The sequence below is a fragment of the Punica granatum genome, chromosome 7, assembly GCF_007655135.1.
Source record: "Punica granatum isolate Tunisia-2019 chromosome 7, ASM765513v2, whole genome shotgun sequence".
Classification (NCBI taxonomy): Eukaryota; Viridiplantae; Streptophyta; class Magnoliopsida; order Myrtales; family Lythraceae; genus Punica; species Punica granatum.
Window position 1 is genome coordinate 20,364,244 of NC_045133.1, and position 23,020 is coordinate 20,387,263.

General features: G+C 37.5%; 2 protein-coding genes and 1 long non-coding RNA gene across 5 annotated transcripts; all 3 read right to left on the bottom strand.

Moving 5' to 3' along the window:
- Positions 1–3,397: 3,397 nt before the first annotated feature.
- Positions 3,398–5,502, bottom strand: LOC116212916 (surfeit locus protein 2-like). 2 transcript variants are annotated; one of them, XM_031547665.1, is made up of 5 exons: positions 5,181–5,502; positions 4,659–4,756; positions 4,329–4,551; positions 3,879–3,912; positions 3,398–3,783 (listed from the first exon to the last, which is right to left on the bottom strand). In XM_031547665.1, the coding sequence occupies exons 1-4, from the start codon at positions 5,426–5,428 to the stop codon at positions 3,906–3,908; spliced, it is 576 nt and encodes a 191-aa protein (XP_031403525.1). In that variant the 5' UTR covers positions 5,429–5,502; the 3' UTR covers positions 3,398–3,783; positions 3,879–3,905. The 2 variants fall into 2 exon arrangements, with proteins under 2 accessions (XP_031403525.1, XP_031403524.1); XM_031547664.1 differs by having other exon boundaries at positions 3,879–3,929.
- Positions 5,503–13,599: 8,097 nt separating this feature from the next.
- On the bottom strand, positions 13,600–17,314 carry LOC116213187. 2 transcript variants are annotated; one of them, XR_004158016.1, is made up of 4 exons: positions 17,072–17,204; positions 16,423–16,474; positions 15,440–15,544; positions 13,600–15,341 (listed from the first exon to the last, which is right to left on the bottom strand). It is a non-coding gene; the product is annotated as an uncharacterized LOC116213187 (long non-coding RNA). The 2 variants fall into 2 exon arrangements; XR_004158015.1 differs by lacking the exon at positions 16,423–16,474 and having other exon boundaries at positions 17,072–17,314.
- Positions 17,315–18,525: 1,211 nt separating this feature from the next.
- LOC116212752 (SAGA-associated factor 29 homolog A-like) lies at positions 18,526–23,020 on the bottom strand. The gene is made up of 9 exons (XM_031547433.1): positions 22,741–23,020; positions 21,398–21,491; positions 21,005–21,081; positions 20,666–20,775; positions 20,457–20,542; positions 20,144–20,197; positions 19,651–19,804; positions 19,509–19,522; positions 18,526–18,946 (listed from the first exon to the last, which is right to left on the bottom strand). Exons 1-9 carry the CDS (start codon positions 22,856–22,858, stop codon positions 18,844–18,846), a joined length of 810 nt encoding a protein of 269 aa, XP_031403293.1. The 5' UTR covers positions 22,859–23,020; the 3' UTR covers positions 18,526–18,843.

Below are 23,020 nucleotides of genomic sequence, written 5' to 3' on the forward strand. Positions count from 1 at the left end.
CTCCGCAACGTGCAATGGTAAGGAAAGGTGGGAAGGTCATTATCTTTCACCGCCTCAAGCACGAGAGTTGCCTAAGGCGTTTCTAGAGCCCAAAATTCCTCTCTTTCCTTTTATCATTTCTTCCATGAAAGTTAGATGCAACTACGAACATAAGTTCAATTATGTCCTTGAAACTTGCATGGACCATTACATGGAGCAGGGTGTTTCGGGTATTATCTCCTCTGTGCAATAAAGCCTAGCAAACTTGCATTGAAGGTTCTAAAAGAACGGGTGCTTCTATGCCACGGGTGTTCATGCCATGCCTTGATGGGGCGGAACGTCCATATGATTTCAAAGTCCTAAGAGGCAAGTGTAGCACTCACCTGCCACCTAAGGTGTCAACGACTGGCTTGGTATTGGAAGGTAAAGAAGTTCGGTCACCTGATAGTTCAACGTTATCATCGTTGTCCATTTGCTCATCAGTTAAATTATTTACACGAGGCAATGGCACAGGATGATGCTTCAGGAAGATACCGAAATGGATGGACCTCAAACAATTTGGAATGGCAAAAAAATTAGCAAAAAACATCGGTATATCATCTCTGGTCCCAAACAACTTGCAAATCCCAGAGCCAAATGTGGATGCAGGGTCCCATAAGAAACGAATTCCATGTGACGAATAAGCCCCTCGGATCAGGTCCTCCGACAAGAACCCAAGGTCCCACAAGAAACGAACTCCATGTGACGAATAAACCCCTCGGATCAGATCCTCCAACAAGAACTCAGGGTCCCACAAGAAACGAACTCCATGTGACGAATAAACCTCTCGGATCGGGTCCTCCAACAAGAACCCATGGTCCCACAAGAAACGAACTCCATGTGACGAATAAACCTCTCGGATCGGGTCCTCCGACAAGAACCTAGAAAGCTCAGACATCTCCAAGCTGACCTTCCTCATGTAACTCAATATAGAAAAAAGAAATCCAACAAACCCGGAATCCTCACTGCAAGAAGCTGACTTTACGACAAGAGCTAGTCCCCTAAACGGAACGCAAGTGTCTACCTTGATGCCCTTAGCTTTCAGCCCCTTTGGCCTCCGCGAGAAGTGAACCCCGTACTTCTTTTCATCTAAATTGCTCATGTCCGGTGCCTTCCCATTCTTCAACAGGACTAAGGACTTCCTCACTGCCTCCCTTACTATCTCTCTATGTGGCTTGCAACCTACATGATCTAGCAACGACCTGTCGGACAAAGGGTGTTCGAAAATTCCAGCAGCGAACTTCACCCTAAGTAACCTCTCCACTGCATCATCAATCCTCGAGATTGGCAATTTCCCTGCCTCCACTAGTGACATCATGTCCTCTTGAAATTTTACGAGGTCAAGAAGGCCTAAAACCATGTCGATCCCCGCATTAATTCCAAGATCGGCACATATGCGATAGTTTGCCCCTTCTTCAATTTTATCAATGCCTCTCCAATCAGAATTTATAAATCCTTTAAACCCGAGTTTCTTCTTCAGAACGTCAGTTAGAAGAGACTTATGAGAATGCATCTTCTGCCCATTGTAGCTAGAGTGGGAAGCCATGACAGTGCAAACATGTTGAGAGATACAGTCAAGGTAAGGGCCCATGTGGACCGTCTCCAACTCATCATAACTCGTTCTCGTATCCCCCTCGTTTTTCCCTCCTTCAATGCCTCCATCCCCAACAAAATCCTTTGTGCACGTGATCATGTCGTTCCTTCCGGCGACAAAAGGGTGGCCCTTTGGGTGCTCAGCTGGCAGAAGCCCTTGTAGGCCGGTAATTGTGGAAGCCATCCTTCCTAGGATTTTTGAATAATGGTGATAGTGGTCCGCCGCAACATCTCCGTTACTTCCGTCCATTTTTTTTGTTTCCTGTCATAATCTCCTTCTCCTCGTCGAACTTGGGCTCTCCATCGTCTCCTGCCACAAAAAATGCATCATCAGACGAATCCTCTTCGAAAAACAAAGTCGCGTCCCCTTCAAAATTGGAATCATACTCGATTTCCTCCAATTTCGTAGTCGAATTAGGGACTCGGCCGCGCCTCGAGTCGACCTCCTGTCGGGTCTCCATCAGCGCCCCCATCCTCTCGGTTAGGCGATTCACAAACACGTCCAACCTACGCTCCAGCGCCACCACCAGCCGGATATCAATGATTTGCACGATCTTCCGATCCAAATCGTCCTTCTCCGCAACACGACATTGATTAGTCGTTCTTCAGGGCAACATCGCTGATCCAAGAGTGAACGCAGCTCTGATACCAATTGATGCAGCGTATACGCGAGTAACCTGTCACAGACCCGTTGATTCCGCAGAATACCGGAACTACGACCTTCAATCCCTATTGATTCTTTGAATACCTAAGAAATTGGCATACAACTCGGATCGAATCCAAGAATTGGGCAAAGAGCACGAAAGCTCTAATTTTTATTGATAATCCAAAAGATAACTCCCCTTAGCCCTAGGGCTTACGAAACTTAAATATGATTTTAAAAAAAACCTAAATCACACAAAAAGAAATAAACTTTCCTGAAATTACAAAAACACTCAAATAATAATAAAATGTCCGTTTGAGGACATAAACGATGAAATTCGCCTTAAACCTCGTCTTTTTATAGCCAAAAGCTATAAGTTTTGCTCCGGAGGCCGTTTCCCTTAAGATTGGATTGTCAAGGGCTCATTTTTCTCTAATTACTGATTTGGCACGTCTTCTACCGCATCAATGATCAACATAGAATATTCATGATTTGGTTTGACGCAATACTCTTTTCCCACCATGGGACTTGATGTGTGACATTCGGTCCGTGTAGGACCCAATAAATTTACGTCTCTACCGCAATTAGCAGCTAAACATCCAATTTCTTCATTGCCATATGGATGGAAATTGGGTGGGCAAGTTTAGAGACAAGGAAATTTATGTTTCGGGAAGAAGCTTGACTTCAGGTCGGGTATAAGGTCGATCAAATTGGAACCAATAGAGAGGGAACTGATCTTTATATTATATTATATTTTCTGTTTATATATATATATATATATGTAGGAGTCTCCCCTTTACCTTTTCTTCGTTCGGTTCTTGTAACTATTTTAGTTTTGTTCTTTAGCGCCTGCCTATGCAGTTATTTACCGCTCATCCTAAACCATACTATGCTTTTTTGCTTATGTTTTTCTTTTCTTCTGTTTTTTTTGGGTAGTATATTGCTTATGTTTTTTCTTTTTTTCCTCTTAGTTCTTGTCTTCTTTTTTTGAGTAAAATTCAGTTCTTGTCTTATTGGTTTTGTTTGATTTATTATCCAAATTTCGCGTTTCCTTGATTTCCTTTTATGATGACCTTAACAAGGTATGCAATAGACCATACGCATATATAGGTGAGTGATTCATCATATTCACAAGGTAAGGTATTGTCCAAAACCAGATCCGATTGATTTATTCATAACACATATATGCCAACATAAAGGTATGTCCTACTTTTGAGCAGATCTTCAGCTATTTGACCCTAATTTGCAGCGCACTTCTGTTCAAAGATAATATCAATATCAACACAAATACAACAATCCAACAGAACGAGTAATAGACGAGAGAATTTATCTCACAAGGAGGAACATCGCTTCTGATACTGAAAACTGCTGATCAATATGTATGGGGTAATTTCCCTGAAAATATTTGGGAAAGACCTGCTAAAGGATCGGACTACTGCAGTAAATATTAACAAGGCATATCCTTCTTCGGTTTCTTCTTCCTTGAGGCGAAGCTACTAGGTCCGATCTCGATGGACATTCTCTTGATTCTGCCATGAAAAGCAAGAAGCAAATAAACCCTTGAACCAATAACATAGCATTTTCGAATGAAATGGAAATAACGGAACTAAAAGGGGGTTATTACCGCGTAGAAATATCTTCCGACTCCTTGCTAGAATCTTCACAATTTATGATTCTCCAGTGAAAAGAGACATTGAAAAGAAAAAAAATCATCACAATGAGCACAAACAAAACAAGCTTTTCTGGGTTTTGTATTTTATTATATAAAAGAAAGCATGTTTGCTCACAAATGTTCATTTTTACAGGCATTCTAAACAAGAGGTGAAACTTAAATCCATGCATTTGCAATGCTCGATCAGATGATAAAAAATATTAGATATCCTTCCACAATGGCACCCATTCAATTGCACAATCAGCTTTTATGCTTTATTCTCACACTTTACATGTATTCACTATTGTAGCAATCACCATAACATCTACAATGCCTTCAATCGAAAAATTTAGTAGTTTTTCCCTCATCACGAATACCCATTAAATGTTGAGCTGTCCAATTGAGCACTGAATAGTAACTAACCTGTTCCCTTCACTTACATCGCTGTCTTGCTCTGACTCAGCACCAGAGATCAGCTCAAAATCTCCAGAATCTCCAGCAAAATTGCTGTTTCTCTCAGAAGGATCCCTCAATTCAGATTTAATCTCATCGGCTGTTTTCTTCGTTTTCTGCTCCTCCTTCTTCTTCTTCATATTCACAACCCCCATTTTCCGCTTCGATGTAACATCCACTTCTTCTTTCTGTTCTGTTCCAAAGCACCAGTCCGCATACAACTTGTAAAAGCTACGAAACAAACCAACTAGCTTAACTCATATAATGTAATACAAGAAACGAGATCGGGAAGACACAGACCTAATTTGTGGAGGAACCTTCTGCCATTGATGTGCTTCCATATATGTTTCTCCGACTTATTCACTCTATCCCCCGTTAACTTGCAGATCAACATCGAACTGTGAAACAGATTAATTACAGGACATGTTAACATTTCAGTTCCTCCTATCATACATTAAAAAAAAAAACACTCAAGAATGAAACTCTCTTATTGTATTCCCTCCTCATGATTCAAAACCAGTTCATCATCGTATTGAAGTCCAACATATCGACATTTATGGATAAATCCTGAGAACAAGCTCAAAGGGTCCTCCAATTCAATCCCCACTTCATATATACATTCAAGTAAATTCAATCCAATATCTGAGCAGAACACCTATCCAGAAAAGAATATACATACATACATATATATATATATATATATATATAAAACCTAAGCTGAATATAATAGATCAATTGAATCAGAATCATAGCCTCAATACAATAATAAATCAGGGGAGAGAGAGAGAGAGAGAGAAAAAAATCGGAACTTTGGGTAATTACCGGCAAAGGGGGTCTTGCTTGAACATGTTGAGAGGTGGCTTGTTGTGGGCAAGAGCGAAGTCGATGAGGCCCAAACGGCAGCGTTTGCTGCGGGAGTAGCACTGCACATCTCCGGTGACCATCTCGTAGCCGGTTTCGACGCATTTGACCCGACCGTTTGGGAGCTCCGCAAAGGTCGGCGGGGCAACGAGGCCAGCCCCTTCCTTCTCTCCCTCTTCTGCCGCCACATCCGTTGCCGCCGCCGCCATTGTATTTCCTCGCGCGGTTCCTCTGGCTTTGCAAATTCGTTTCAGTTTGCCCGCTTTTTTTTTTTTTTTTTTTTTTTTTTTTTTTTCCTTTTGCCTTTTTTGAGATTTTCTGGGACATTCCAAAAACAACGATAAAAAAACTTTTTAGAAAAACGTTCGATTTTGCTTATCTTATGGTAACTTGGGTTACTTTCCAGTTTCTAGATTCTAAGATTGATTTAATCAAATTACTCTTTATCTTGATTATTTATACAAGACGTAGGGTCCGATGGCATAACTGTTTTTCCCAAAAAAAAAGGGCAAAAATAAAAAATAAAAACTTTTATTCAAAAACACACTTTTTCAATGATTTTTTTTAAAAATATTTATAGTATTTTAATATATATGCGTCTTCACCTACTTGTTAGATTTTTCTTTTATGGATTAATTACACTGGTGGTCCAAAAAATTTCATGAATGTTTTAAATTGGTCTAAAATATTTTTTTGGTAACTTGTTAGCATAAAAAGTTTCAAAATTGTTTCAATATAGTACATTTCGTCAATTGCCCCTAACGCCGTTAACATTTTGCTGATGTGGCGTGTCCTATGTGTCACTTTTGTTATGTGGAACCAATCAGAGAGAAAATAAAATTTGAAAAAGTCCAATAAAAATATAAAAAATAGTAAAAAATTAGAAAAAAATATTTTAAAAACTTTTAAAAATTTAAAAAATTTTAAAACTTTTAAAAATAATTTAAAAATAATTTAAAATTTTAAAAACTTTTAAAAACTATTTAAAATTTTTAAAATTATTTAAAATTTTAAAAATTATTTAAAATTTTTAAAATTATTTTTTATTTTTTATTTTTAAATTTTTTTAAAAAATTTTAAATTTTTTTTAAACTAATTTTTTTTCTAAATTTTTACTATTTTTATTATTATTATTTGTATTTTTATTGGAATTTTTCAAATTTTATTTTCTCTTAAATGACGTAGTGCACTGTGATTGGTTCCACGTAATAAAAGTGACACATAGGATGTGTCACGTCAACAAAATATTAACGGCGTTAGGGGCAATTGACGGAATGTAATATATTAAAACGGTTTTGAAACTTTTTGTACCAATAAGTTACCAAAAAAACATTTTGGACCAACTTGAAACATTCATGAAACTTTTTGGACCACCGGTGCAATTTACCCTTCTTTTATATATAACTTAGCAAACCTTCATTCCTTAATAATTAATGGGGTTAATAACCAAAAAACAAAAAACCAAAAAATTTTACATTTTAACGATTTTAACACAAACTTTTTTTCTTTTGCACAAAATGTCACAAACTATCGATTTGATAGGATGTTAGCACGACGTCAAAATCTTCATTAATTTTAATTGAAATTGCTGAAGTATACTTGAGAGTGCTACGTGGCTTATGGTCATTGGCCAAGCGAGTCCCAATGTTTTTTTAATAAAAAATTACTTTGAAAAATGAAAAACAAATCAAGGGAGTAAATGGGAGGTAGGTAGTGGTAGGGGCCTCAATGCCAGCCACCGGCCCTCCAACTAGGGTCACGTGACGATAGAGATCACCGGCAACCCTAATTTAGGGGTGGTGGTCGGCGTCGGGGCTCCTACCGGCTAAAATCGAAGAACAAGAAAAATTGGGGGTTGTGGCTGGTGGCGAGGCCCCTATCGCCGACCACCTCTTCTTTCCTCCCTTAATTTTTTTCCTTTTTCATTCATTTTTTAGAATAATTTTTTATTTAAAAATACTTGGGATCCATTCAGCCAATCATCGTGAACCACATGACATCTTCAAGTACACGTCAATAATTTCGATTAAAATTAACGGATATTTTGACGTCATGTAACATTATTATTAAATCTATAGTTTATGATTTTTTGTGTGAAAGAAAAAAATTCATGTTAAAATCATTAAAATATGAAAAGTTTGAATTTTTTTTGTTATTAACTCTAATTAGTAATACACGAGAACACACATATTACAAAAAAAAAAAGAAGAAAAGAAAATAGATCAAGGTGGGTTGGTTCAATGCTTGTTTGATCATTTCAAATAAGATATCGGGTTCGAGTCTTGTTAATGGAGAAAAGTCATGCTGTGAGAGTTTTATCCTTTAGTGGCTCGATTGGATTATTCGAAAGTTATTAGGCTCTAGGATATTAGTATGAACTCCAAAAAAAGAAAAAAAGGACAATAGAGGTTGGTTTGAGAGAGCTTGAAGAGTTGATTAAAAAAAAAGAATAGCAGAAGAGAGAATGCAAGGAAAATTTTTGGGTGATCTTACATTGTCACATAGCATGATGAAATATTAATTAAATTGCATAAAATAGGAGAGTTGATGCTAATCATGTCAATAATTGCAATAATTATTCTTTATTAAAGAAATTTTATTGTTTTTTTTTCTCCACATCAATATCAGGTGGTAGTTAATTTTAAAATTACTATACTAATCTTTGTTTAGCTGCTCTCATGATAGGAAATCTAAATTATAAGGGAATTTTTGGCTCACGTTTTGGGCGGGATCGCAATTACCTTCTAGAAATTAACTAATGCATCATTTGTTATTTCTTTTTTTTTTGGTACGCTTGCGTCATTTGATTTTTTAATAGAAATACAATTCATTTTAGTAATAATTGAAAGCGTTTTGTGATATTTAATGAAAAAGGAAGACGATTAGTACGAATAGCGAGAAAGAGGAAAAAAAAAAGGGAGAGAGAGAAAGAAAAAATTAGTGGTGGAGACTGGAGTGGTGAAACTGATAGTTAAAGAAAAAAAGTAAAAGTACTAATTTTTTTAACTACCTCCTAATTTAAGTATTTTGAATTTATAATTTTCATTCTTGTATATGTATTTTTGCGATGATAAAGTTACTCCAACTTCCTCATTTTCCCTTGTAATATAGATATAGATGTAGATAAATAATAAGGGAAAATGACACTTGAGATTCTATATGTTTGCCAATTTTTGACATCGAGTCCTAAATGTTTCAGTTTGGAAAAACAAGTCCTAAAAGGTTTGAAAAAGTGACACTTTTGGTCCTAAATTTAACTGACCGTTACCGTCATGTCACGTGGCCGTTAAATGCTGTCGTGGCGCTTCGTGATTGGTCACGAGTTGGTTCAAGTTCGGATGTCGGGAGTGAATCGGGTTGGGTTCGGATCCGGACGTCTCCTTCTTCGCCCCGACTCCCTCCCCATGTCCGAAACCCTCTATTCTCCCTCCCTCTATTCTCTCTTCCTCTCTGTGCCTTGTTGTGTTGTGGAGTTCGGCAATGCGAGCTCAGCAAGAGGCCCGGCAAGGGTGTTCCGATCAAGCGGAGCTTGATGTTCATGGTTTCCAGAAACCATTTCTTTCGTCAACCTTTCTATGGATGCTCGACCAATAATCGGGAGGCTGAAGTTCTGGTTTTTCTTGAACGTTCCAAAGTCATAGAATGATAGCAGAAGAGGAAGAAGAAGAAAAAGACGACCACAAATCGTTGTTCTGCTGTTCTGCTCCTCCCCTTCATCCTACCAAACAACTCAGACGTGGATTCAAAAACCTTTCGAGCTCACCTAGTTCCACGAGACAACATCTCGCTTAGGCATTGCATCGAACACCTTTCGGGCACAATCCACAAACACCCCATGTGATGAATACATTGATACTCATGGCCATATCAAACAGAAAAAGAAACTTAGGGTTTTGATTTGCAATCTTAGGGTAACAATCGATCTGCAATCTTAGGGTAACAATCGAATAATGCCAGACAGTCCTCGAGGGTACCAAACCTCTTCAGAGCAAACCATACAGCCTCGTCATGAAGTCAGACAGCTCTCATCTATCTCGAACCTGCGACTCTCCATGAAGTCGTAAACCACGACAGCCTCGTCAAACATTTTGTTATCCGCATACACCCGAAACAGTAAATCACACAACTTCACAACAGTCCCGTGCCCTTCCTTCATCTCCTGAACCAGGTCAGCAAAATCTGAAACTGCCAATTGCATAAACCCAGATCCGACAGGGAGGAGGCTTAGGCAGGGCTGCTCGAGGTGCTACGGTGTCCGTGATCAGCGGTTTGCAGGGGCGGCGCTGGGTTGCGTGGAGGAGAGGAGCCGCGCTAGGGTTTCAGACATGGGGAGGGAGTCGGGCGAAGAAGGAGACGTCCAGATCCGAACCCGACCTGATTCACTCTCGACATTCGGACTCGAACCAACTCGTGACCAATCACGAAGCGCCACATCAGCATTTAACGGCTACGTGGCATGACAGTAACGGTCAATTAGATTTAGGACCAAAAGTGTCACTTTTTCAAATCTTTTATGACTTGTTTTTTCAAACTAAAACATTTAGGACTCGATGTCAAAAATTGGCAAACATATAGGACTTCAAGTATCATTTTCCCTAAATAATAATAATAATAATAACAACAACAATAACAAGAAATAGCCACTTCACTCGCACGTTTTGAATCGTTATTCGCGATAATATTTATTTATTTTATTTGTTAATGTAATCCTTAAAAATATTAATTAGTGTGTGAACAGTTGATCTTTTAAAATATTAATTACCCCCAGATTACATCGAAACAAACCAACCCATGTTTTGTTATAATTTGGAAAATAAAATAAGGGCTTGGACTAAGGTTAATAAAAGATCCCGAAAATTCGATCTGAACTGAGCCAAACTGTTCCGAAGTTTCAATTCTTTTGGATCACGATCTGGTTCTAGGATTGGTTTCTCATCCTTTTGTCGGTTTCGGTTACAGGTTTGGGTTTGAAAATTGCATACCTAAATACCCAATCCAAACCAAGTTTATATAATAATATATAAAAATTTACAATTTTTTTACGTTTAATCTTTAATATATGAGCCCAGGCCAAGTCCAGTAATTACTCAACCTAGCCAAGCCAATCAAAACATCACAATTAACAGTTTATTTCAAACCCTACATTTCTCCATCTCCCACTCATCATTTATCATTTTCAGTTTCACTTTAGACCCTACCTTTCTTCGTCTCCTCCTGCATCTACTGCGCGGCTACGCCTCAAGATCACGAAGGCCGAAGGAGACAACTCTCGATTTTGGAAGATCTTTTTCGTTGGTTTTTAGTTTATTCTTATGTTGTTTTTCTCGAGTAAATCGAGAATTGACCGGTGAAAAACCCGTATCTGTAAGGGCTGGTTATTTTGTTAATTTCGGTTTCGTTTCTCAGGGACATGTTCTAAAATTCCTGAACCAATAAAAGTGATGCCCTGAAATTTTACTCCAAAACCGACCCAATCCGAACCATCATTACCCATAAATTGTACGTTTAATTGGAGGAGATAAAATATAGGGGAGCGTGAGTAGAAAAGAGAAGTTGATGGTTAGTTATTTTATGTGGTTTTACTGTTATAAAACCAATCTAGTAGCTCTAATAAATTTATGTCTAATAATGTGAAAGTGAAACATATCACAATAGTCTAGCCTATACTAATCATGCCCCAGTTTGCGATTATTAAGGGGCTCTCAACACGCTTTGAAATTAATGATCGACACCATTCCGACATGCTCTCCATTAAATACAACTCGTCTGTCCCTTCCCATGGTTTTCCAGAGAATCGTGGGATGTGATAGAGAAGTGATATGTAGTGGCAAGCACGTTGGAATGGGGTCGAATAGACCGATCGGTCGCACTTTTGCGTATCGGTTCTTAAATGTATTTTACGGCCCACGAAAAAGATTTTTTACTCACTAAGAATTGAAATATGGCTCAAAGAATTAAATTCAAGATCAATTAAATTGTTGCAGTATTTTTTATTTTTCAAAGAGTATTTACTTTGTTCCGAGATAATTCTATGAGTAAAGGAAACTATTGAAGAGAAATTAACTTAGAACCAAAAATTGTTAATAAATAATTAAGCTTATAAGCCCGCACATTGCATGAGGTTTATTTTTAATTTTTTAAGAGATTTCTCTGTTGATAACTTCTTAAATCTTATCAATCATTGTCCATAAAGTGCAAATGTAATATTTTGATTTGATTCTTCTTATTTAAAAAACTTATGAAATCTATACTATTGTGACATAGATGGGCAAATGTGTTTATCTATAAGTTAATAATAGTTATACTAAATAGATCAATTAAATACTTATAAATCTTCGCATGCTATAATTAAGATAGAAAAAGTCAAAGAGAAAACTTATTGAGCTAAAGGTTGAAGAAAAAAGATCGTATTATTTAGGAAAAATAGTACCGTACAATACGATTTTCTGACATTTTCACGCTGCAGCGCAAATCCAAATCATTTCCTTATTTACTACGATTTTTTTCCATCGCACAGCATGTCGTCCATATTCCGTCTAGAAATGAACGGAATGTTGACATGACAGCTTGTTTGGGGGGAATTTTGTAACAAACAACAATTTAGGGACATAAACAAATAAAATATAAATTTAAAAAATACCATTTGGGATCGGAAGAGGCGGTTGGGGTAGCCTCGCCAGCCACCCCCTCTCGATTGAGGTTGTTGATCGGTCAGACCACGTCGACTACCCCTATGGTGGGTACAGATCACGCCGGTGACCCCGATCAAGGGGTGAGTGGCCGACGGAGGTGCCCCTAACCCCTCGATTTGAGGGTTCCTAGTAGCTAGGATCCCTCAAATTGGAGGGTTAGGGGGGAGCGTCAGCCACCCACCTCGCGATCGGGATCGTTGGTGTGGTTTGAGCTGTCTGGCAACCCTAATTGAGGGGTGGGTGACCGGCAGGGCCGCCCCAATCGCCTCCTCTGATCCCAAATGGAATTTTTTTTAAAATTTTAACTTATATTATTTGTTTATGCCCATAATTTGTTGTTTGTTGCAAACTTCCCCCAAGCAAGCTTCCACGTCAGCATTCCGTCAATTTCTTGACTGAATATGAACGACATGTTATGCGGTGAAAAAAAAATGTCGCGATGTACAAGGAAATGATTTGAATTTGTACTGCAGCGTGAAAAAAGTCAAAAAACCGTGTCGTACGTTACTATTTTCCCTATTATTTACTTTTTCATATACAATAATTAACGAAAATAATTTTTGTTCCAGAATAAACTTCTTTGCATCTTTCCAATAAAATTAAAATAGTAAATGTAAAAGGTACACATGAATAGATGTTTCAAATGTTAGGTTAAGCAACGAATAAACAATTTTTATTATATTTGTGTGTAAATAAATTATATGAAACACTCATAAAATATATATATATATATATATATTATATAATATACAGAAAAATTGATATCTGTGTGTAAATAAATTATATGAAATACTCATAAAATATATATTATATAATATACAAATGAAAATTTTCTTGTTGATAGTTATGCATCTATATGTTACCCCGTAATATTCAGTATCACTTTATTATGTCAAACATATTTTTTCTTAATTGAGAAGATAAATGGTTATTTAGAATTCCTTTTATTTTCTAGGTGAAAAATATATATTCTTGGGATAAGTATCGATATTTTTCACGTCTTTACTCATATTTAATTGTTTGATTAGTTCATATTTTTCATTTGTTGGTCTTTCTTGAATTAATTCTAAGTTAACGCTAGAGTTAAGTTCATATCTGAAGTAGTCGGGTTTAACACGGGGGAGAGGGGTCACTTTCATTGTATATTCCAAGTATCGCTTTTCGGAACTTTATGATGAGCGCGGCCTCGTCGATTATGGTCCCGATGGTGGTGAGACTCAGAGGAGGGGCTCATATAACTTCTGCTAGGTTATATTTATCATTGCAATGATGAGAGAAATTGTCTTTCAGTTTAACTCAATTTTTATTATCAATAAACTTTTCTTAGGATAAAGATACCATTGTTATGTTATGTACTGTATTGAAATCATTAGTCATAATTAAATCTCGTGATTTCGTGATTCTGGTTGATTCAACCAGTGTGAATGATTCTGCTATGATTCAACTGGTCATTGTCATCAAATATCGTAAACTTGTATGAGGCAGAATCGAGCTTTTAATAACAGCATTGCGCTTTGCCCTCAAATTTCAATCTCAACCTGACATAAAATACCTATGTTTATTATACTAGTAGAAAAGCCATGTGCGTTGCACGTGGTATGTATTTTCAGAATTACAATTTTCTAGAACGAATAATGTAACAGTATGATGTATCCTAAAGGGAGGCATATAAAGTGCAATGTTCCAAGTAATGGAGATCCTAAATCTAATCTGATGTATAAGATGCAAAACACCGAAATAGAGAACTCAAGCATTTGAGTTATGACAGAGTATACAAATTCATACAAAATCTCTCAGCTACAAAATCAATTGGAACTGCAAGAACTCAAAAATGTAACATCCGACGTTATTATGGAGGTAACTCTCCTAGAAAATACTTTGATAATCATACGCGTGATTGTTGCAGCTTTTGAGGACCTTTTTTTCTTGGAGAACCCGGCATTTCTGGCGAAATAGAGATGCAGTATGTTCTCCTCGGCTTGTTAGAATAGATAGGGAAAATCACTTTATTCAGCCTTCTTTAACATGAGTTTTGAATAGCATATGAGCTCAAAAAACAAGGGATAAACAATTCCCCCTCGCCCATTTTCCTGTTCTGGATTTCTTCGCCTTCACGTTTCTCTTCCCTCTGTTAAGCATTGCATAACTTGGCCAAAATCTGATATTCAGCCTCAACTTTACCTTCAGTCACAGTTGCATACTGCACACTAAAACTATCCTCTTCTGTTGCAGGGCATGGCCTTTGTCACCAACAAACTTATCACTAGGAGGAGACTTACAGCATAGAAAGCAGCCATGAACCTCATCAACTACCTCAAAAGCAACCTCAAATGTCAGCTTCAGAGTATCCATGCGCAAAATCAGTTGCCATTAGTCAGCAACATTGTTTTCAATACAACATTCAAGGTTTAAAGAAACTCTATCATCTCTAAGTGCTCCTTTTCAATATAGAATTTTCGAGCGTGCAATATAAAGAAAAGATTTTATGATCAAGAAGAATTAAAAAAAAAAGGGTAGAATATGCAGTTCACTTGGATAGTAAATGACTATGGACCTTGTATATAAGTTTTAAAAGTATGAGTAAACTTTCTAGAATTGTGACTGCTAAGTATTCTTAGCAGACTCGACAAACATGCAAATCAAAAGTATCACAAGATACTTTAACAAGATATAGGGAGTCGAATAAGTAATATAATTTTTACAAGCAGAAGTTTTCAAGGGACCAATAAGCACAAAAAGGGGGGAAAAGAAAGAACAAAAGAAGAGAGAGAGAGAGAGAGAGAGATGAGAGAGATTCATAAAATAGAAACATGATGGTGTGAGCAATAGAAAGAAATGCATGATGGAAAAGCGGGTTGAAAGACAAGTATTCATATGCATATTTATATAGCATATTCAAACCAAGTCTTCAATTAAGTCCCTGGAGAAATTATTAGGTGATCTTACATCACCACGTAATCTGAGGAAGCACCAATCAAATTGTATGAAATTAGGAACTTGGAGCTAATCATTCAGATAATTGCCATAACTATTCTTCATTAAAGAATTTGTATTGGTTCTTACTCACTGTATCATTTGCAGTACGATCATCTAAAATTTTCTCAAGTCCCCATGTGCTTCGCTTGTATATGCTTGATTCATGTTGAAACTTTTGCCTTGAAACTTCACGAGATGTCATTATAAAATATATAAGGCATTTAGGACAGATGGTAAGGAGACTTGCCAAACATCTCTCTCTCTTTCTATTGTTTTTTTAAAAGAGTGTTGAGTGTCATTACCTGATCGGCAAAAAGGTGGAAGAAAGACTGGGAACTACCTTCTTGGAGATGGATCGCAGTGCTCTAATCAGAGAAATCAGTTAGATCTTCCGCTCTTCATCTCTTTCTGTCCCTCGTGCAGTGTCGTTCCCCTCTTTTTCTCTAGTTATCATCTGTGCCCATAATAAGTATTTCAAATGGGTTCATCCCCCCAAAAAATAAGTAAAATACATACATACATATATATATATATATACATATATATTTCTACCTCATCTCATCAAGTGTAACTTGCCACGGAACCTTGAATGAGAGATAGGAGGCTACTAAATTTTTTATCAAACCTTGTGGTAGGAGCTTCTCGAATTTGAGCATTCTGTAGTGAAGTGAAAAGGAAATAGTCAATCATCTAATTATTCTTGGTACAACAAACAACTGTACAAAATGTTTGCACAAAACTCTACTTCATTGGCACCTATGCACAAAGATAAAAGTTTTAGCGCCGTATATACAATCACAGTCATTATGCTTATGTACCTGTCTAATAGTGTCGCTCAAGTAACAACATTAAATCAAAAGTGTACGATATAACTTATACAATGAACCTAGCATCTATTATTTTCAAACGTTTATATATATATATATATATATAATGAAATTAACCTTTGAGCACTTCTTTGACTGTGCAGAATATTGCTGGAAATGCCTTTTTATCAAATAATGCTAAGTCATATGCTTTCTAAACCAATAGGAAAAATCTTTCTGCAATGGCATGTCAGCTAGTGGGCAGGAAAAATTTCTTACAATGTTTATTTTTTATCATTCCTATGACGTTCTTAGCTCCTCTCATGATTATAATAGTTCAATGACTCAAAAGTTAGTGAAGGTAAACGACTGGATGCTGAATCTCTGGTAAAGGATTCCAAGAACAACTCTTAGCCATAGCCATAGTAAGAAGAAGAACATAAGTCGAATCTAATTTTTTTTGCCCCTTATGTACAAAGGCATATCTAAATTTTTTGCAGGTCTATACAATTACGGGAAATAACTAGTACTCAAAACTGACTCTACCAAAGATTTCTTGGCTTGCCATTTTCCCGAAATCATAGCATAAGAATTCTTTTAATCTAATGATCAGCTAACTAAAGCATTATTGTCGGTATTACCAGAGAAGAAGCAGGCTGATATTTGACAAATTCAAGCATAGATCTGGAAAGCTAAGAGACAAGTTTTAAGTTGGATGGAAGAAGTTACCGACTCTTGGTCTAGCCATCTCGCTAAATTAGAGTGAAAGAGCAAGCGAGCACTGTACAAGAAAACATAAAAAAGGCAAAAGTAATTTCATGATTTGGGAATATCATCAATTGGGAATATCAAATGGAAATCTAAACCAATATATCGATAAACCAATGGTCTTAGATCTCCCCCCAAAAATAGCTGGAAATTACCGAAAACAGTGACGCCATGAGGGAACGATATGAACACAATACACGCCATCAGACATATACACACTGTCGATCAAATAAACGTAATTAGAAAACTAAGAGTTAACTAGAAAAAAAATCTCCTCTTGAATAGATCTTTGACCATTTGTAACTTTTACTTATGTTAAACATGATTGAACAAATAGACAACATGAACTGATCAAATAGTGACATCTCCAATGTGGGCTCTCTCTCCTTTTCTAATCTGTTTTGACGAACTTCTTAGCCCCACGAAGTTGGCCCTTTCTTGCTCATATTCTAATAATCGATCCCAATTGCCACACCAGTGGTCATCATAATGTCATTTGTAATGAGGCGGCCGATTAATCAAGTAATACGTGCAGTCATACATATGTGGGCAACACTATACACTCATAAAAAATATAACAGTGAAATGCTAGTTTGGACAGACAACTAACTTAAGAATTTTGTCGAACAGGTGATGGTCACACATAACAGATTTCTGGTGAGGACGTGATCGAAGCCACGGGCAGGTGGAAGGCCTTTGAACAGGTGGCAGTTGTTAGGGAAGAAGCGAAAGCATTTTTTAATAGGCTGGCAGCGTGGGAGAGCGGGAAAGGAGAAAGGGGCCGAGTATGATTTGATTTAGGCGTGAACATGCGGGAGGAAAGAAAAGCGAAAGGGCACAAAGAAAACAAGCATGGTAGCCGCACGTTTTAGGGGTTTTTACCTAATATGGCCAATGATTTGTCCGTTTTGTCAAATCTATCATATATTTTTTTTTGTCAAATCTATCCCATGGTTTACATTTTGCATCAAATCTATCACGGCGTTATCTTTTCCGTCGATATCTAACGGCTGTGCTGACGTGGCACGTGGAAAGATAGTGGGCCACACTTGCCACGTAGGCGCCATGTCAGCACGTCCGTTAGATATCGACGGAAAAGATAACGCCGGGATAAATTTGATGCAAAAAGTAAACCATGGGATAGATTTGACAAAAAAAAAGAATATGATAGATTTGACAAAACGGACAAACCATGAGCCATTTTAGATAAATACCCCACATTTTATTATTATAGGTATAGATAAACAATAACAACAATGCAAAGGTAGACATGTTCTCTGGATTTCTTCTCCATCTCCTCCTTTCCTTCCTTAGACTTATCTTTCGATCCGAGCTTACGGGAGTGCTTCTCAGAGCTCGCCGAGCGATCTTTCTTTGCCGGTTTAATCCGAAGAATTCTTCAGAGGATTCATAGGACTTGAGTGGAAATAGGCCTATTTGGCCTATTTGTCCTCGTGTCCTCTATGGGAGGAGAATGAGGGCTGGTTTTATTCATTGTTGAACCGATCGAACATCTTCCTCGCTACTGATCATACACTAGCCATCGTGCTATAACGCGAACCTGGATAAATACCTGCCATAGATAAAACAGATTAAGCCTGCAACGGACTAGCCTTTCTAGACTCCAATTTCTGTCGCAATGAGAAATATGGAGTTTGGCCAACTCCTTACGGCGGGCTGCCGGAGATAAGAAAGAACTCCTTCCTTCTTCTTATAGCTCGTCGATGCGATTCAGCTGCTTCTTTGATCATTAGACTTGCGGCTATACGATTCTCTTTTGCTACTGCTAAGATACCTCAAGTAATTTTTGCTGATAGCATCGTAAGTTTAAGTTTAAACTTTAAATGGTCAGGCGTGCATAAAATATTTGGTTTTTGGTTGTACTTAGAATATTTTACTGTAACATCTTCGAATTGATTGATCCCTCTAAATCATCAGATCATTATTGACCGTCATTGTTCTAATTTTGCGCCTCGAAGAGATCAGGGATCAGGGGAATTTATCGTATTTTCTCCAATGGCTAATATCTCATAACATCTCATCCTGATTAATTATGTAGCAATCAGAGAAGAAAGCAGCAATATTCTTTATTTTAGAAAAGAGGACAGACAAATAGTTAGCCAAGCTAATTCACAACCTTATAACGTCAAAATGTCTGACCGAATGTGGGATCAGCATGATATCGTGATAGAACCGACTAAAAGATTACATACATCGTCATGCAACAATCTTAATAATGTAACTACTAGAAGTAGGAAGGGTAACAAAGAGTGCTTGTGGTACCTAAAGACTTTATTCACAGTACTACTACTACTGCTGCTACTACTACACACCAAGCTCTCCACATTTACACGGGTTGGATTCGTTGTATACGGGCAAGAGTCACTGGCGGTGCCCGTCAGGCAATGGGACCACGTTGTAAAAGGGCACCGTCCTCTTGGGTAAGGCCCCGTCTTCTTCGTCATCATCAAATTCGAGTACATAACTGCACCACCCCAGGAGCCGCAGGATGAGATTACATCAACAATCTACCTAGTGCCACACAAGCTTATATGGTGCTGAAAAACTGGAAAACTATCTCTGGTGCTCCAGTTTCCTTTCGTTAAAAAACAAGCACAAGGAAGAAAAGGAATACTTTGTACTTTACAGAGCATCGAGTTCCGAGCAAAACATGACAGATTTTGCACTTAATTTCTAAGTGAAAATTGAGGGGAAAAAAAGGGTGGGATATTCAACAGGTTTTCATACTGGAAACAGAAAAGTGGAGCTTTTTCCTAGTATCAAACATTTGAAGAGGTAGTAAAGCGCTTTTTAAACATTGGAAACAAAGAAATGTCTTCTGAAAGAACCAATTATTTTGGTTATATTGTTTTCTTTTGCTGATTCATCATCAAGTGGATTTTATATCAGTCCAAACCATTAAGAATATCGACACAGAATACATGTTTTATCTATATCAGCTGAGAAAACAATAACTAAACTCAATCTAATTTCACTAGTTATTATCATCAATTAAAGAAAGGCAAAGAAAGACTTGAGTTACTTACTCATCGGACTTCCTCTGTATGTATGGAATTGAGAGAAGCATTCCAGCACAATGCAGAGAGAAAAGATGTAAGTTCCTTGTTAGAATAGCAGAAATACTGTAAAGAAATAAGAATCATCCAAACAGAACAGTGGAGACGAGACCTTTCGAGGGGAGTTGACAACCGTTGCCTTATAGAGGGCAGTTGTCCCAGGATAAACAGCCAGCACATGGGTCCCTCGAGGGAACTCATGAGCAGTTGAAGGGTCATTTTGCTTGGGAAATGGGATAATACATGACATGGACAGCTTGTACGTTCTGAAAACATGAACAAGATTACATTTTAAAAGAATAAATAGCGGAGTACAACTTCCATTAATCCAAGGAAACTGAAATAAAGAATGGCCCATGAAACCTTGAGGCCTACAAATTAAACGGAGCAATATATATAATTAAAAAAAAAAACGATGCTCCATAGGAAGGAAAAAGTACCAAAATTGCAACGAATCGATTTTCCATTCTGCTTCAGGATTCAATTGTTATTACGTAATCTTGGTGTGCTTATAAATGCTCAAGAAAATGGGAATGATAGGGATGAGATTACTGAAAAGGCAATGCAACATATAGAAATCTATGGGATGAATCGCTGAATGCTACCTTTGGCAACTGCCTTCTTCATCATCACCAGGCTCCTCATCTATTACGTCAAATCTGTACAAAATGTTGTTCATTCAGTTTGTGGGGAAAAATGTCTCAAAGAAAAAAATATGTAAAACGGGCAAGAAGTGGCATAGCAAGTGAACTGGAGATGCTTTTCCATTTTTCGGAGAAGAAAAGGAGATGCAGAGGAACAGTGGACATGGTTTTTATAGTATCAGAACTCAATATTGAAGGACCATGCGAATAAATATTAGGAATCATATAATTTCCACATATTTGTTATTTATTTACCAGAGAAATAGATACTTACTCTTTGGTTTCCCTATCAAAATGTGTCACCTTCACAATGAACCACTCATCCTTCTCAGCATCTTCTCCTGTAACCCTTGCCGCTACCTGTATAAAAAGGAACTCCATCCTCTAATGAGAATCTAAAATCCACTCTACCAACAGAGCAACTTTATACTTATCTGAACAAAACGTCATCCAGAATACGCAGAGAATAATGCTTGATTCTACCTGTTGACCTTTCAAACTAGCAAAAGCCTCAAGTTGGCTTTTCATGGAAGGTGGAAGCCGTGAGATGTCTGAATCATTCTTCATTTTCTTCCGTTTCTGCTCACTTCCATCTGCAACTTACAAAAGTATTTGAATCAGAATAGAACTCTCGGTTCTTCAATATCCTACATCAAGTGCATCGTTAAATCAATCTATAAAATAAGCAGGCCAGCATATGTGGTCATTAAATATGCAAAGAGATTTTATCAGGTAACTTGGAACCGTTAAGAGAGTCTTGAAGCAAGTAACAGAAAGATACTTTCATGAGAAAAAGAATTGTAGATCTGATCCGGAACAAACCTATCCTTCTCCGTGGTTGGCCTGTGGGCCCAGACGGCATCAGAGCATCTAATTGCGTTACCAAAGCATTGGAAGCACTGCAAAGGAATTATAATAATAGCGCTATGAATAAGCAGCATATACAAAATTTTGTACTCCAAAATATGTTGTCTTCATTTCCTTTTCTCCGCTAAGATGCAGTTCACCTTTTCTAATCATTCCATCATCTTAAAACAACTCTATGGTGGAAAACTGAGTAGCGAAACCTCGTTTTAACTCTGGTTTAATGTTGCTCCTAGCTGTTGTACTCTCATTCCAGAAGTTACAAAACGACTACTGTTGGTGAAATCAAGCAAATGACATAATATCAGTTCCACAAAACTCAATCATTTACAAGAGGACAAGGGATCGTACTTCACTTCACTTTCTGAAAGTTCCTTGCCTTGAGAATACAAAATCTTCAATCTTGTTAAGGAAGTGTCACCAGGCTTCTCAACCACCTCAGGATCTGCATTGATGCACAAAAGATAAAATCTTGTAAGCCAGTTATAGAAAAATATGAACGAACCAAGACAAAAAGAGAGAACAAGTTATTGTATAGCAGAGATTGCGAAGCATCTCCTCTATTAACATTATCGAGGATTATGACAATATAACCCCGAGAAAGCTATAGCAACTCCAACTTTAGAATGTACTTTCTCAGCAAAGGAATTACAAGCACTAACAAAAGGGCTTACCTAATTATTACACAAATCCGACGCATTAAAGGATTATCCAGGATGTAGATATACAAGTACTTTTTACTGCTCTGATATGAATGGTAAGAAACTAAACTAAGGTATATATATCTATAAGACTCCATTCCATCCAGATCCTTTGCAATGTCATCATCTCCACTGTACTTTCCTCGTTTTTACAGAACATTCTATTCATTGATCGCTAATCTTCTGATAATAATTAAGAAAGAAGCTCCTGGGAACTCCGTGATTACTCTGCTCGAGCCATTAGCAAGCACAGATCTACAAGCATTTCTAAAAGCTCAACATTCATAAACGTCAGTCGACTTTTTGAATAGCATACACGAAGTTAAAATTAAGATTTACTCCAATAATAGCGTCCTGCTGATGTACTCGATAGTTAACATGGTCGCCATTACACTAATGTCACATCACCGCAAAAGAACACACAAAAGGGGGTACCCAACCAACTCACAAAGTACAAGTCCGGACCTTTCTCTTTTTGAATCCATTCCATCAATACTTTCCATATCCAGAGGCTCGTAAGGCACTCTAAAATGCTCAAATAGTAAAACTAAGAGAAAAGGTTGAAGAGGGCAAATGCAGAAGTACATATTACATTGAGCCGATCACTTCTGTCGAACCCGTAAAGTTCACAAGAATGCGAATTGGAGGTTACCCACCATAATATGCTTCAAATAGAAACACTTCCTTCCTACTCAGAACAGTAACAACCGAAACGCCCAATTACTGAACTATGCAACATTGAGCTGACGCCTGATTTGTCCACACTTCAAACCCCGCAATCTCACTCTAACTTAACTAAACACGAGTCATACAAGAATACAAATTCAAAGTTGCCCACTTTAATACGAGAGGCCAACAATCAATCCTCACAAGACTCCAAAGATCAACCAATCATTCAATCCAATCAAAGCTCCCAGTAAAACCCCAGACCGAATTAATTCCAAAAAAAAAAAAAAGGTGAAAATCGTTGGAGGCTCAAATGCAGGGACTCACTGGTTTGGAGCTTCTTGTGGATTTTGTTGATCTCGACAATGACGTCCTCCAGCTCCTTCCGCAGCCGATCCAGCTCCTTGGAGTTCTCCAGGATTCCGGCAATGTCCTGCGACGACATCGTTCGTTCTTACAGTTCCGGGAATTCTTCTCGGATTCCTGTAGATTCTCTGTCAGCTTGACCGTTTCGAATGTTGTCTCCGACTCCGACCGAATTACTGCCTTCTCTGTTTGATCGGACACCTATTAGTGAGTGAAAGGAATAATCATAATAAATTTAATT

Excerpts from the sequence above, each read along its gene's own strand:
- LOC116212752 (XM_031547433.1), bottom strand. The coding sequence starts at position 22,858 with ATGTCGTCGCAGGACATTGCCGGAATCCTGGAGAACTCCAAGGAGCTG. Across the intron at positions 21,492-22,740 it reads CCACAAGAAGCTCCAAACCA|ATCCTGAGGTGGTTGAGAAG; the intron begins GTGAGTCCCTGC and ends GCATCAATGCAG. Across the intron at positions 21,082-21,397 it reads CTTTCAGAAAGTGAAGTGAA|TGCTTCCAATGCTTTGGTAA; the intron begins GTACGATCCCTT and ends ATTCCTTTGCAG.
- LOC116212916 (XM_031547664.1), bottom strand. The coding sequence starts at position 5,428 with ATGGCGGCGGCGGCAACGGATGTGGCGGCAGAAGAGGGAGAGAAGGAA. Across the intron at positions 4,757-5,180 it reads AAGCAAGACCCCCTTTGCCG|TTCGATGTTGATCTGCAAGT; the intron begins GTAATTACCCAA and ends TCTGTTTCACAG. Across the intron at positions 3,784-3,878 it reads TCGGAAGATATTTCTACGCG|AATCAAGAGAATGTCCATCG; the intron begins GTAATAACCCCC and ends TTTTCATGGCAG.